A 15499-nucleotide genomic window follows, 5' to 3' on the forward strand; every position below is an offset into this window, starting at 1 on the left:
AAGCTTATCCATCTCCGCTATATCCATTATTTTTATAATTAGATCATCAGTTGTTGGCAGTTCTTTTCTTTTCCAATATTGTGCCAACAAAATCCTCGCAGCAGTATTGACATGAATTATTAAATGTTTCTCAGTTTTTCCCATTTTATCCAGCAACAAGTTTAAAAAAAACAGCTCTGGCTTGAAAGGAATAACAATTTTTAACATTTTTTGGAGTATTTTGTGGACTTTTATCCAAAATTCCTTCACTCTTTTGCAGGACCACCAAACGTGGAAGAAAGTTCCTATATTATTCTCTTATTTCTAACATTTGTTTGATAGGCCCAGAAATATTTTTGCTAGTTTAGCTGGTGTCATATGCCACTGGTATATCATTTTGTATATATTCTCTTTAAAAGATGTTGACTTAGTAATCTTTATGTTTGTTTCACAAATCTGGGACCACTGTTCAAATTGAATAATATGCCGCATATTCCTGGCCCATTTGATCATTACCTCCTTGATCACCTCATCCTGCATTTCTAACTGAAAGAGATTACTGTAAATCTTACTAATCAGTTTTACATCATTTTCTTTAAAAAGCTTATCAAATGTATAATCTTCGAGATAAAAACCTTTTTCTTTGTCTTTATTATATCTTGATTTTAATTGCGCCATTCTCCACCAGTCTAAAGTAATATTCTGGGCCAAGAATTCACTACTAGACATTGCCCCATCCTTTTCCAGTAGATCTTTATATCTTAATGGAACCTCATGGATTGACAAATGTGGCTGCGTAAACGCCTCTAATGGAGTCACCCAGTTCAGGATCTTCTTATATAATACTCCCCTTATTTTTTCCCACATTATGATTAATGACTTTCTTATTAGGTGATATTTAAAATATTTGTGGCCTTCAATTTTATACCAAATAAACGCATGCCAGCCAATTCTTAAGTCATGGCCTTCAATCATTAATATCCTCCTGTTCTCTAATTTCACCCATTCCTTTATCCAAATAAGTATATTTACCTTATAATATAATTCCCAATTGGGTAGAGCTAGACCCCCTCTGTCTCTGGTGTCCTGCAATAGTTTATGCTTAATCCTTGCCTTTTTCCTTGCCAAATAAATTCACTTATTATTTTGTTAAGAAAGTGGGGAAAGGTCTCATTTAGCTGTATTGGAATGACTTGAAATAAAAACATTATTTTTGGAAGAATAATCATTTTCAACGCCAAGATTCTACCCATAAAAGACAATTGAAGCTTACCCCACCTGCTCAAGTCTTGCTCTATTTCTTTTAATAACTTAGAATAGTTATCCTCAAATATTGTACTACACCTATTTGTAAGGTGTATCTCCAGAATATTATGAACAACATAGTGAAGGAAAAATGGTCCTAATCTTTCTCTATGCCGACAAGGCATTTGACAATGTAGATTGGCAATTCCTCTTGGAACTGTTGAAACAAATGAGATTTGGGGAGAAATTTGAAAAAATGACTGAGGCAATTTTTTCAAACCAAAAGGCTAAGATAATTGTAAATGGCACAGCAACCAAAAACATTGACCTTTGGAAGGGGACTAGACAGGGTTGACCCCATCTCCTTTATTATTTATTTTGTATTTGGAAGTATTAAATATAGCAATATGGAATAACAAAAATATTGTAGGTTTAAGAATAAAGGGGGATGAATATAAGCTGCAAGCTTTTGCAAACAATCAAGTATTCATATTAGAAGGCCCTATGAAATCGATCATTGCTTTAAAAGAGGTACTGGAGAAGTTTGGTAGGTTGACAGTGCTGAGAATTTTCAAAAAACAAAGATCCTGGTTAAAAATTTTCAAAAAATGAGTCTATAGAATTGGAATGATCATCTAGATTTCAGACAGTTAAAAGATTGAAATATCTGGGGAACTTGCTTTTAACAGTTTGGCTCACATTTCTTTTTCCCTGAACACAACATTTATAGCTTACAAAGAACATTGGCCGGGTTAGAGTGCAGCTCTTTTAAAAGAGAAGGAACTATAATAGTCTGCTTCCAAGTGTGTGGAATATTACCAGTGACATTTATGATGCTAAAGACTGGGGCTAAAACTTCAGCCCACCAAGTAGGCTTAACTTTCATTAGGAATTAAATCTGCACCCAGGGCTTTACCTGCATACAGATGAGCGATAAGGTGTTCAACTACTTTAGGAGTGACTGGGGGCCAGTAACTTTATGACAAGCTAACTACTAGATTTGCTGAATTACCAGCTTTCATATGCTTAAAAGTATGTCACTAGATACTTTGTTGTGAATATATAAGCAGAAAGGCAAATGGGAAATTTGAGAGGTTCCTTTCACTATAAACTGCAGTCTAATAATTTGTCAACTTGACTATAGTCTGAAGCACATAGTCTGAAGCACATAGTCTTTAAATTAGAAGAGTGCAACATTGTGTAGGATGACACTCACTAGATGTGATGAAAAGCTCATAGCTACAGTGGGGCCTGAGAAGGGTCCAGGCCCCACCAATCAGACCGCTCTGTAACCTTTCTGACTCCACCCTCCTTAGCCTTCCCCCACTGCCACCAGCCCCCCTCTGCCCTGCCACTGGTATGATGGCTCGGTGGATGTGCATCATCTCCTCCTTCAGCCTGCCAATGCCTCCCCCCACTGTGCCATCAACCCCCTGCCTCATGCCCATGTGCATGCTGAAGCCTTGGTTTGGCCACTCTCTTCATTCCCACAGCCTCTGTCTGGCACCAGGCAGGCAGATGTGTGAGGCTCGAGAGGGAAGGGGCAAAGAGACTGCCAGCATTCATAGGATCCCTAGAGCTGCCCGCCTTGGCCCAGCCCTGCATGGTTGGAGGGAGAGCCTCCTCCAACTTCTCCCCATGTCTGTGTGCACACTGAAGCTGTGGCCCGGCCACTCTCTTCATGCGCACAGGCTCCATCTGGCACATGGGTTGGGAGGGGAGGGGGAACAGGCTGCTGGCCCTGTCTTAGAAATTTTGGTATAGTGACCCATGCTTCCTGCCCCCCCCCCAAAAAAAACCCCAAAATGTTTGAATGTATGAATATATGATGAAGAAATCAAAAAGTGCTCATGCTATATATGCCATTTCTCAACTATAACTCTGAATGTCACCAGAGATCTGCATAAATATCAGAAGGTTATTAACTCAGAGCATGCCTTTACTGCACTTTGTGGTTGTCCCAGAACTATATATATGATCTCAGGTTACACCAGTGAACCCCAACATGGTGCCCAAAAGTATTCATTAGTACCTTGGTTCCTTCTTCCCCAGAATATCTCTTCACCAAAGCAAAGTGTCAATCCTGTCTTTCCTCCACCTCAGTGGAGTAGGAGTTGTTTCAAAAGAGTCCAGAGGACATCAACTTTGTGCCTGCAGAGAACACCTAAGTAGAACTAGCTGCCACCAACAGAACCTTTCAGCATTCTGTGATTGGTCCAAGTCCTTTGATGGCCATTTTGTGCTCAATAATGCCTGCCATAGCAGCCCTTTTGTGATGGCATCTACTACCTGTTTTCAAAATTTCAGAGGTACCTATGGATCCAGCAAGACTGGAGACTCCTTAAGAAATTAATCAATGAATGGAATTCATTGGTACTAAACATAGCAGATAGAATAGACCTGATCTGTAGCTTTTATTACCAAAATTTACTTACCTCTTTAGAACCATACCAGTCAAGATTCCCATAAAAGACCTGCAAAAATGGCAAAAAGAAATGTTAATTTTGGGGGGACAAATAAAAAAGCACAGCTTAATAAAAAAAACCCCCAATATTTAGACCTTTTGAGAACAGTGGCCTGAAAATTCCAAATCTTCAGCAATATTACAAAGCCTCTAACTTAATCACTTTAGTACGAGCTCGTATATTTTCAGGGCTGGGCTGGGTCCAGATTGAACAGACATCCTTAAAACCTTATTCACTATTTTATTTATTTATTTTTATTATTTCATTTGATTTATATTCCGCCCTCCCCACCGAAGCAGGCTCAGGGCGGCTGATTTTATTTGGTGTTTTTTTTTAACAATTCATTAGTCTCACCAAAATACTAGCAAAATATATATTTCTTAAGGCTGCTCTAAAGATCCGGAAAAAATACAAGGAGCATATAGCTCCAGAAATTTCACTCCTGTCTTTTTATACAAACCAGAAATGGTTTACCCCCGATCAAAATGATGACACATATTTATCTTGGCATAGGGCTGGTCTAAGTAAATTGAATGACTTTCTAGCAAAAGGCAAATTAATTCCTAAGCAAAAAATGATATTAGAATGATGTGGTTAAGATGTGCTCAAATCCAATTACTTTTTGATTCTCTTGAAATGAAAGACCATGGAAAGACCAATGACTGAATTTGAATTACTATGGATGAAAATAGACAAAAACACTAGAGAGTTATTATCTAAAATACGCAAAATAATTTTGAAAATAGGAAATTTCCCTATCTTAAAATATCAGAAACAGCAGCATAAAGACGTAGGACATACTCTAAGCGAACAAGAGTGGTCAGATATTTGGCAATCGCCTTGCTATACATCCAAGATTTTTAATATTAAGTTCCAAACAATCAAACTCATTACAAGGTGGTATTTACCTCCAAATACCATGGCTCATCTGAATTCAAATATTGACTCCCAATGCACAAAAAGATGTGGTCTCAAAGGAGATTTTTTTTCACTCATGGTGGAGCTGTATATATATACAAAATTTGTGGAAACAGATTGTAGCTGAAATACAATAGATTACTAACATTAACAGTGCAATCCTAAAGCGAGTTACTCCAGTATAAGCCAACTGAAATGAATGGGCTTAGACTGGAGTAACTCTCCTTAGGATTGCACTGCACATTACCTAACGTCTTACTAGTAAGTAGTGCAGATGGCCAAGTGCTCCTCACAGACAAGGCATCCATACTGAACCGGTGGTCGGAGTATTTTCAGGTTCTCTTCAGTGCCAATCGCGTAGTTCAAGATTCAGCAATCCACCTCACCCCACTTCAACCAGTGAAAACAGAGTTGGATGAGATCCCCACCCTAGAAGAGACTGTTAAAGTCATCAAGCAACTGAAAAGTGGCAAGGCAGCGGGAGTTGATGGAATCCCACCAGAGATCTGGAAGCATGGGGGCATAGTACTACATAGCACACTTCACAAAGTACTTGTCACCTGCTGGGAACAAGGCAAACTACCACAGGACTTTCGCGATGCAATCATCATCACCCTATACAAGAACAAAGGGGAAAAGTCAGATTGCTCCAACAACTGGGGGATAACCCTGCTCTCCATCGCAGGCAAAATCCTTGCTAGAATACTCCTGAACAGACTGGTGCCCACCATTGCAGAAGAACTCCTCCCAGAGAGCCAATGTGGCTTCAAAGCTAACGGGAGCACCACCGACATGGTATTTGTTCTCAGGCAGCTCCAAGAGAAATGCAGGGAACAGAACAAGGGTCTATATGTGACTTTTGTCGACCTTACCAAAGCTTTTGATACCATTAGCAGGAACGGCCTGTGGCAAATCTTGGAATGTTTAGGATGTCCCCCAAGGTTCCTCAGTATGGTCATCCAGTTACATGAAGACCAGCAAGGCCAAGTTAGACACTGCAATGATCTCTCGGAGCCTTTCCCAATAGGCACAGGTGTAAAGCAAGGCTGTGTTCTCGCGCCAACTCTCTTTACGATCTTCTTTAGCATGATGCTTCAAAGAGCCGCAGTAGATTTAGATGATGACGATGGTGTCTACATCCACTATCGTACTGATGGCAGCCTGTTCAACCTGAGGCAACTAAAGGCCCACTCCAAGACAATGGAAAAACTTATCCGAGAGCTACTGTTTGCTGATGCTGCTGCACTTGTCTCCCACTCGGTATCTGCTCTGCAGTATATGACGTCCTGCTTTGCAAAGGCTGCCAAGCTATTCGGCCTAGAAGTTAGTCTGAAGAAGACAGAAGTTCTCCACCAGCCTGCACCCCAGGAAGATTATCACCCTCCTTGCATCACTGTGGGTGAATCAGTTTCAGTCCAGCAGTTCAGTCCAGCAGTTCAGCTACCTGGGGTGCATCATCTCCTCAGACGCCAAGATCGACAAGGAGATTGACAATAGACTGGCCAAGGCAAACCGTGCATTTGGCCGACTGCATAAAAGGGTGTGGAGCAACAAGCATCTGAAAAAAGGCACAAAGATCAATGTTTACAAAGCGGTTGTGATGACAACCCTCATCTACCGAATCAGTATTTGAATTTGAATAGAGTGTAGCTTTACGACCGCTGTCTGATTTTAACGACATGTACATTTATAACAAACGTTGGATTTTAATTATTTAATGAAATGTTAATTTTATAGTGTAATTTATTTTTATGTTAGTTTTACATATGTTGTAAGCCGCCCTGAGCCACTCGATGGGAAGGGCGGGATATAAATCCCAGATAAATAAAAATAAAAAAATCTACGGCTCCCAATCGTGGGTTTTATACCGTCATCACCTGCAACTCCTTGAGCGCTTTCATCAGCGCTGCCTTCGCACCATCCTCAACATCCACTGTAGTGACTTTGTGACCAACACTGAAGTCCTCAAGCGAGCGGAGGTTACAAGCATCGAGGCATTGCTGTTGAAGACGCAGCTGCGCTGGACAGGGCATATCTCTAGGATGGAAAACCACCACCTTCCCAAGATTGCCCTGTATGGCGAACTTTCCACCGGCCATCGAAATAGAGGGGCACCAAAAAAGAGGTACAAGGACTCCTTGAAGAAATCCCTTGGTACCTGTTGCATTAACCATCACCAGTGGTCTGACCTAGCCTCAGATCGCAAAGCATGGAGGCACACCATCCACCAGGCTGTCTCTTCCTTTGAGAACGCACACATAGCTGGTCTTGAGGACAAAAGGAGATTGAGGAAGAATCGTACTGCTACAGCACCAACCCCAGATCAGACTTTTCCCTGCAGCCACTGTGGCCGGACCTGCCTGTCCCATATTGGTCTTGTCAGCCACCAGCGAGCCTGCAGCAGACGTGGACTACTGCACCCTTCTTAAATCTTCGTTTGCGAAGTCAAGCCAAGAGAGAGAGAGAGAGACTAGTGAGTAAATGGTCAACCCCAGATAACCATCTGATAAACAATTTGAGAATGCATACTTACTATCAGTAGCATGTACTTCTATTGCTGCAAAATGAATATCACAGTATAACCTGACGATTAATGAATTACGTTTGTGGGAGCATTTTATTACGGCTAAAATTTCTAACACAGTGGTTATTTCTTCAATAGATAAATATGAGATATATTTTGTACCTATTTGGTTTCCCATAGTAGAATATTTAGCATCATGAGGCACAATTCCAAAAATTCCTCTTTATGCTAAAATGTTATATTTTTAACTAATATTAAGTTATCTTTAACTTTTTATGTATCTTTGATTTGAATAAGCTGCCGAAAATGTATACTTACCTATTTACCTTTTGAGTAATCTTTTTTTTGTACTGTCTATATATTTTTTTAATAAAGTAAGAAAATGATGGCTACCATCATGTATAGTTTTATCCTGAGGTAAGATTTGAACCAAGGATTCCTAGGGTCAGCATTTTTTCTTTTTGTCAGTCTCTTATACTAGTCCTTGTGTGAGCACTGTGCAAAAACTATATGATCACTGAAGACAAAATGTTCATTAAAAAAAAAAATCAGTGGTATGTTGCGTTAATGGTCCTTAATCTGCTGTGATTTTTGTTGTTCTGTACAGCTTTTGGTTTACAATGGACAAAGTATAGAGCTATTGTAGATAAGTTATTTATTTTGTTTCCTAGAATGTTTGATGTGGGAGGACAAAGATCTGAGAGGAAGAAGTGGATACACTGCTTTGAAGGTGTGACTTGCATCATCTTCTGTGCTGCTCTCAGTGCCTATGACATGGTCCTTGTGGAAGATGAAGAAGTGGTAAGTGAAGAGCCAGTATAAAGACTCTGTTGTTTTGTGGAAAGGATTTAACATAGCCTTTGATGGTATTTGAGCATCTGTCCTGATAACCTGTTCAGGTTGACCCCCTTGAATGGGTAGTGCCTTGATAGGAAAAGTGTATCACAGTCAGAATGAAAGAGGGTAATACTCTGATCTTTCCCCCCACTTCCACAGAACAGAATGCATGAAAGCCTTCACTTGTTCAACAGCATCTGCAATCACAAGTATTTTGCAACCACTTCTATTGTGCTGTTTCTAAACAAGAAAGATCTCTTCCAAGAGAAGATAGCTAAAGTGCATCTCAGTGTCTGTTTTCCAGAATACAATGGTAAGTTTAAGTGTTCCCACTTCTCTGTGGTTTAGAGTAGTTTTTAGGGCTGCCAACCTACAGGTGGGATCTGGGTATCTCCCCATATTACAACTGATCTCAAGACTAAATAGACCAGTTCTCCTGAAGAAAATGGTTTTGGAGGGTGGACCGTATGGCATTATACTCTACTGAGGTCCTTCCCCTGTCCAAATCTCAAGGAATTTTCCAAACTGGAGCTAGCAACCCTAGTAGTTTCAGAAATTGCATAGGATAAACCTGGCCCTTTCACCGAATCAGCCACACCTGGCCATCTGCAGAGCACACCTAGATAGATTCTGTGACTAAGAGAAAGGTTTTAAGAATATGGCATGCTTTATGGAAGTCCCCCTTTATTCCCTCCAATTAGGATCAAACACCTTTGAAGATGCAGGAAATTACATCAAAAACCAGTTCCTAAATCTGAACATAAGAAAAGACGATAAGGAGGTATATGCTCACATGACCTGTGCTACAGACACCCAGAATGTTAAGTTTGTCTTTGATGCTGTGACAGACATCATCATCAAAGAAAATCTGAAGGACTGTGGTCTCTTCTAGCTCTTTATGTGTTTTCTCTTCCTGATCTCCTTTTCATGTGCAAAGAGTCTCTGATTAAAAGGGGGGGAAATGGGAAATGGAAATGATATTCTATAAACCAGGATTTCAGGGTGGCTAATAAATTTTATATCACAGTTTAAACTCTCCAATTCATTTTGCATTCCTAAACAAGGTTACTTCCTTCCAAGTCTACTGGAGTCAATGGGTTTAGAAGGGAGTAATTGTTTAGGACAGCATTGTTGATAAAGTAACTACCACACAGGCTCTTATTTCTTTCTCATTCTATTTCTGCAATTTAAACTTGAATATATGAAAGGGCAGGGCTGTGAATCTTTCTGAGATTGTCAATGTACCCCATCCTTTAACTACAATTTCTTATCTCTTCCCTCAGTTTGGAAATTCTGTGCTTAACTTAATTGCAAACATTTTTATTACCACATCTGTGTGCAACATCATTCTTGTTTCTTTAAAATGCTGGCATAACATTGTGGTCTGCATTGCTGTGCTGGCAAGTCATTTGCCTGCAATTCTTAGAAGCAGGTCATGAACCAGTGTTCCCTCTAAGCTGAGTTAGTGTGAGCTAGCTCACAGTTTTTTAGCCTCCAGCTCACACATTTTTGTCTTAGCTCAGGAAAAATCACCCCAGAGCAAACTAATTTATGCAGTAACTCACAACTTTAATGCTAATAGCTCACAAAGTAGAATTTTTCCTCACAAGATTTTTGCCTACAGTTTAGAGAAAGTATTGTGAACCCCCCAAAAATTAAAGGGTATAATCCAGCCAAAGTTAAGTACTTTGAAATCTTATAGGAGACAATTAAGTGCATGCCTTTCCCTCAAAATCAACCAGCACAGTCAGCTGGATCATGCCCTTTATCTTTTTCATTGCAGATGCTAAAAGAAAAGAATTATTATGATTCAGTATTGTCAGACAATGTTTTATTGTTGGAAGGAAAGCACACCAGTAACAGGGAACATGATCTGTGCAGCACAAAGCCAGCTAGAAAACCAACAGTGACAAAAAGACTAATCCTCTAGAAAAAATACAACATTTATAAAGTAGAATAAACATGAATAATTACAACATATATAGTGAACACTTAATGCATATGCATAGGAATATTACATAATGCAGCAACATTTCACCATCCTACAGGTAGAGAGAAATAATCCTACAGGTAGAGAGAAATAGGGAGGGACGGTGGCTCAGTGGTAGAGCATCTGCTTGGGAAGCAGAAGGTCTCAGGTTCAATCCCTGACATCTCCAAAAAAGGGTCCAGGCAAATAGGTGTGAAAAAACCTCAGCTTGAGACCCTGGAGAGCTGCTGCCAGTCTGAGAAGACAATACTGACTTTGATAGACCAAAGGTCTGATTCAGTATAAGGCAGCTTCATATGTTCATATATGTCTCAAAAATAAGTCCCAAACACTCCAAAACAATATTATAATCCAGTGTCCCTCTATTATTATGTGCTTGCTGACATCTCTGGACCTGGAGACTCTTTCCCAAAAATCCTGATCAAGCAAGACTTGAATACTGTCAAAATATTTTATTTATTTAATTTTACACAATTTATACACTACCTTTCTGCCTTCATCAGAGCCACCAAGGTGGCTAACAAATTAAAACTTACACAATAGAATCTTAAAAATCCTCAAAAGAATCAAAAGCACATCATTAAAACCAGAGCCTGTCTGTCTATACACGCACAAATAAAAACAGCAATTAAAACTTAGGGCAGTAAGGAGGGATCACTGAGGGAATGCCAAATTAAACAAAAAAAGGCTTCACCTGCTGGCAGAAGATGGCAAGAGAAGGGGACAGGCGCGTCTCTCTGAGGAGAGAGTTCCAGAGTTTGAGTTGCATAATCTCAAAAGAAAGGGGCACCCAAAGCAGGGCTTTAGAAGATTATCACAGTGATCAGATAGATTCATAAGGATCCTTCAGCAGAAGGATTTCCATTACATTTTGGGACTTTCTTGCCCACCTCTCCTGCTTGAGACCAAATTTCTCTTTGAATTTCTGCTTCTGCTGGACATGAGACCATCACCCTAAACATCATGAGGAGGAAGCAGGCAATCTACAGTGGAAGGCAAGAATCAGTGGAAATCACCCCGCTTCCTTCAGTGGAAATCCTCTATGGGATTCAACCCATATATGATAACTAATATGAGGCTAACCTGTGAGAAGTTGTGGCAGGATCTGGTCCTAGTTTCCACCCTCCCTGTTCTATCTCTTTTTCCAACCCATACCCTGCCTCCCAGTTGCCTACTCCCCAGTCATCCCAAAACCTGCCCACATGCTCATTTCTTCCACATTCCCTATTTGGTTATCTGGTTAATGTAACTTTCTTCCCGGCTGACCCCATTTTTTGGTTCATATTTTTCTATGGCAACCCAAGAAGTCAGCCTGTTGTTGATTTTTAGGGGGTGGGGGTGGGAAGGGTCGACCTCCAAAATTTAGTAAATAGGGTTTTTAAAATATTAGTATGTTATTCTAGGTTTGCAGAAAGATGTATCCAAGCCCTAGATGGTCCCACCTTGTGGTTTTTTGATATTAGATATATGATTAATATTAATCAAAGGGTGCTTTCGGAAGTTCCTTTTGATTGAGTCATCAGCTAGGTGAAAAGCAGTTGTGCATTTCCCACCAAGCTGGTATGTCTCCACATAACTTTATTTTTCAAATGTAATGTCTTTCCTTACATAATAGAAAATTAAAACATCATGCATTAACAAATTTATGGCCCAGGTTAGCCTGATCTTGTCAGATCTCAGAAGTAAAGAAGAGTCAGCCATGCTTAATATTTGGATGGGAGACCATCAAGGAAGTTTATGGTCACTTCACAGAGGCAGACAATTGCAATCCACATCTGTCTCTTGCTTTGAAAACTCTACAGGGTAACTATAAATCAGCTGTGACTTATTGATACTTTTCATCACTCATACCTGCAATAAAGAATGGTAGTCTTTGCCTAAAACAGTCTTAGTTGTGCAAACCTATATAAAATGACTCCAGTCTGAGATCACTGAAATAAATGGGCTTAGACTGGAGTTAACTATGCAGAGGTTTGTAGTTAGGTGTTGTAGGCTTCATGGGGAATAACTGAAGATGGGGTGCAGAAAAAAAGACATAAATGATACTCTGTCCCATGCTGTTATTGATTCATTGTTAGAACAATGAACTGTGAAATAGAGCCCCTCAGAGAATCTAAACAGCCAGGCAGGTTCAGGTAGGAAAGGCAGTCCCTAAGATGCTCAGGTCCCCCAGTTAGGGCTTCTAAGTGTCCTCTGAATTTGTCTTGGAAGTTCATGGAATGTATTCAAAGCAGGGCTCAAAGCTTTGTCACAGTTCACTTCCATCAAGAGATGGGTTGATTAATTCTGCATTCACTACAGTTTGTCTTGAACACTTTCCAAGAAAAGTCCCACTCAAAGCGTCTTTTGTTTTCTGCAATAGCCAGGTTATCATCTACCAGAAAACCATGAAGTTTGCAGTGCAGCAGGGTAGCCAGGATACTAGCAGATTCCCTGATTTCCAGCCTCAGGACAAATTCCATTCCCTTTCATAATAAGCCTTTCCCCCTCTGCCTGGGAGATCAATGATGAAAGTGTAGAGCATTCAGCGTTTTTCTGGCCAGAGTAGCAATTTGCAAATAAGCAGCACCACAGGAAGTGGGTCAGATCCAGATTTCATATGAAGGGTTAGACAAGGAGGTGCTTTGTGATTCTCCATTATACATATACTAACAAGGCAGAATCAGCAGTGAAGAGATGCTATCCAGTGTCAAGCCTGTGACAAGTGCCCTCTCCTCTCACACAAAACATGTCAGGAGAGGTGATGTTACACAGAGAGAGAGAGAGAGTTCATGCCTCTGGTCTACATAATTGGCAGCCAGCAAGGATGAGGCCAGCAACATATGGCCCATCCCACAGACAATCCCCATACTTTGTTTCTTCATCAGCTGTAGTTCCTCTAGTTCTTTTATCAGTTCTGTGCAGTTGATTGGGATTAAGATTGTAGGTGTCCCATTTACCTGAGAGAATAAATGACTTCTATGTAGTAGTACTTTAGGAATTTCCCTTAGACTTCACAATGGTAAAGACCATGGAGATGAGGGGAAGAAGAATCACCTGGAAATGACATCACATCCTCCCAAAATTCCATCCTCCCCCCCACCCCAAATATCCCTGCATTTGCTGAGGCAGTGTGGGGAACCCAAGAAAGTGGTCCATTTTAAATAAGATCTCATTGCTTAGAGTTGCAAGCAAGACTGACCTTGGAAGACTTTATAAGACTTTAAGGATCAGGAGGATGTATCTAATCTGAGCTGTTCTAAATGAAGGATGGAAGGAGGCTTCCTTGTGTTTGGCTATTCTGTCTTATTGTTGTTTCTACTGGCCATAACTGGGTGGTCAGTACATGGACAGAAGCCTTGCCTGAGACTCAATTTGGGCTTTGTCCTGCTGAATTAACAAGAGTGCTGAATTTGGCTGTGTTAGTAAAAGGAACAATATATGCTAATCCAGTAGGCCTCTGCCATGTGTGATTTAGCTGTTTGCATATTAGCTCCTGAAATGTAATACTTCCACTGATTTATTATTTGCATGTGTAGTTGGTATTGTTCAATAAATCTTTTCTAAAATAAACACTCTCAGCAACAGCAGCATTTTTAAAAAGCCTTACAACATGAGTATTTGAATAGCAGATGACTGCAGAACGTGCATTAAAAGGAAACTGCAAGACCCTGCCTTTTGCCTTCTTACGACTTGGAGGATCTGCACTTTGAACAAAAGAATAAAGGAATGAGACAGAACTTGACTATCAATCAATAGGAAAAACACTGTAGGAAATGGACCGTATAAACAGTAGCCATGTTCAAATTGTATTTTTTTTTTTGCTAGAGATAAGTTGCTGCTAAAAATTACCTTACTATTATTTAACAGAAAATGTATCCATCACCTCTCCAGGGAACCTGCTCAAGGTTGTTCACAAAGTAAAACATGATGAAATCCTAAAAGCATAAAATAAACATTATTAAAAACTCAGCCAGATCTTTAAGATGCCATAATATATTTAATGTTTCTGATCAAACTTCTCAGGCTAGAAGCTAAGGTTGCCAGGTGCTACGCACCTACTAGAAGAAGCTACAGTGTTAAAACATCAGCTTCTTAATTAAATACCTGGGTATAAAGTAATGTTTGGGACTTCTGCCTAAAAGAAACCTCAAGGGGGTGGGTATTCCACTGGTAAAGGACCACCACTGAAAAAGCCCTGTCTCAGGCTGCCATCTGCCTCACTCTGCAGGCAGCTGCAAGGAGAGCTGGACTTGAGAAGAGGAAACTAGCTGGCAGACAAGATATGATAGAACAAAGTGGTCTTTCAGGTCTCCTGGCCCTAAAGACCTTAAAACACTTTGAACAGTTCCCAGAAAAAGATAGGCAGCAGCCATATTGATGCTTAAGTGATACAGCCCCTGTATCCCGCCTCTGACAGTAGCTGCATTGTGGACCAACTGAAATTTCCATAAAATTATGAAAGGCAGCCCCATATAGAATGCATTACAATAAACTAACCTAGAGACTTTGCCTTGTTTCACAGAATCATATGCATCACTTGAATGTTGCACATTCCCTTTATAACTACCAGTTGAATGTGCGAATGGCTCAAGCACTGAAAACCATCATATCTGAGGAAATCAGAAAATTCTATCATGGCATAATAGATCTGCAATGGAGCACTTATGCATTCACATCAAGCTACACAGATCAGAACACTAGATAGGATCAGAACTGAGAACGTAACATAATTGCAGGAAGTCTGAAGGACCAAAATGTCAGTACTATTTGTCACTAGTGTATAGAATTGAGGTAGTCTTTAGGGAGTCAAAAATAGGGAACAATTGCACATAAGACCACAATGTGGACCCAGGCTTGCTGGACTGGGGCAGAACACTGCTTCTTGAAGTAAAATGCAAAAAGAAAACTCCAACAGCATAAAGCATATTACCTAAAACAAGGTTCAAAGCCATATTCTTCTAGTATGCAGAATAATGCTTTAGAAAAGGATAATAACAACTGTGGCATGTAAACAGGGGGAGCAACACTACAAACAAAGTCAGGAGCCAAAAGGAAAATGGTTGCTTTGAACACAGGTGGGTGAGGGTTGCCAACCTCCAGAATACAGTCATCCATCTCCTTGAAGAAAATGGCAGCTTTGGAGAGTTCACTCTGTGGCATTATACCTTGCTGTTAACCCCTCCTTTCCCAGGCTCCATTCCCAAATTTCCAGAAATTTCCCAGCCCAGAGTTGGTAACCTTTGTGGGGCAAAACCAGCAGAACCTGTTACCAGTTCAGCCACTCAGTTCACTGCCTTTTTAGCAGCTTCTCCTCTGTCACCATTTTTCTTCTTTTGGGGGATTTTTGTTTTATTCTTGCTTTTGTCATAGAAACATTCCTTTCTTCTTCTCAATTTATATTTTAAAAATCATTATATTTTAAAAATTATCTATCTGTTTATTTAAAATATTTATATCCCACTTTTCTACTCTGTTAGGGCCCACAAGATGGCAAAAAGTTAAAAAGACATTTAAAATCGTTTACATTGATATACAGACTACAGCCACATGAGGGCATGC

At 40.1% G+C, this 15499-nt stretch overlaps 1 protein-coding gene across 1 annotated transcript in view; it reads left to right on the plus strand.

The window, feature by feature from the left end:
- The window catches only part of GNAT3 (G protein subunit alpha transducin 3), a 51460-nt gene extending 42163 nt beyond the window's left edge, over positions 1 to 9297 (plus strand). Inside the window, exons 7-9 of the mRNA XM_060244395.1 lie at positions 7803 to 7932; positions 8128 to 8281; positions 8670 to 9297. Of these exons, the coding sequence (XP_060100378.1) occupies positions 7803 to 7932; positions 8128 to 8281; positions 8670 to 8860 (475 nt within the window). The 3' untranslated portion in view covers positions 8861 to 9297. The remainder of the gene's footprint in view (positions 1 to 7802; positions 7933 to 8127; positions 8282 to 8669) is intronic.
- Positions 9298 to 15499: the final 6202 nt, after the last annotated feature.

Source organism: Heteronotia binoei, chromosome 8 (assembly GCF_032191835.1).
Source record: "Heteronotia binoei isolate CCM8104 ecotype False Entrance Well chromosome 8, APGP_CSIRO_Hbin_v1, whole genome shotgun sequence".
Taxonomy (NCBI): Eukaryota; Metazoa; Chordata; class Lepidosauria; order Squamata; family Gekkonidae; genus Heteronotia; species Heteronotia binoei.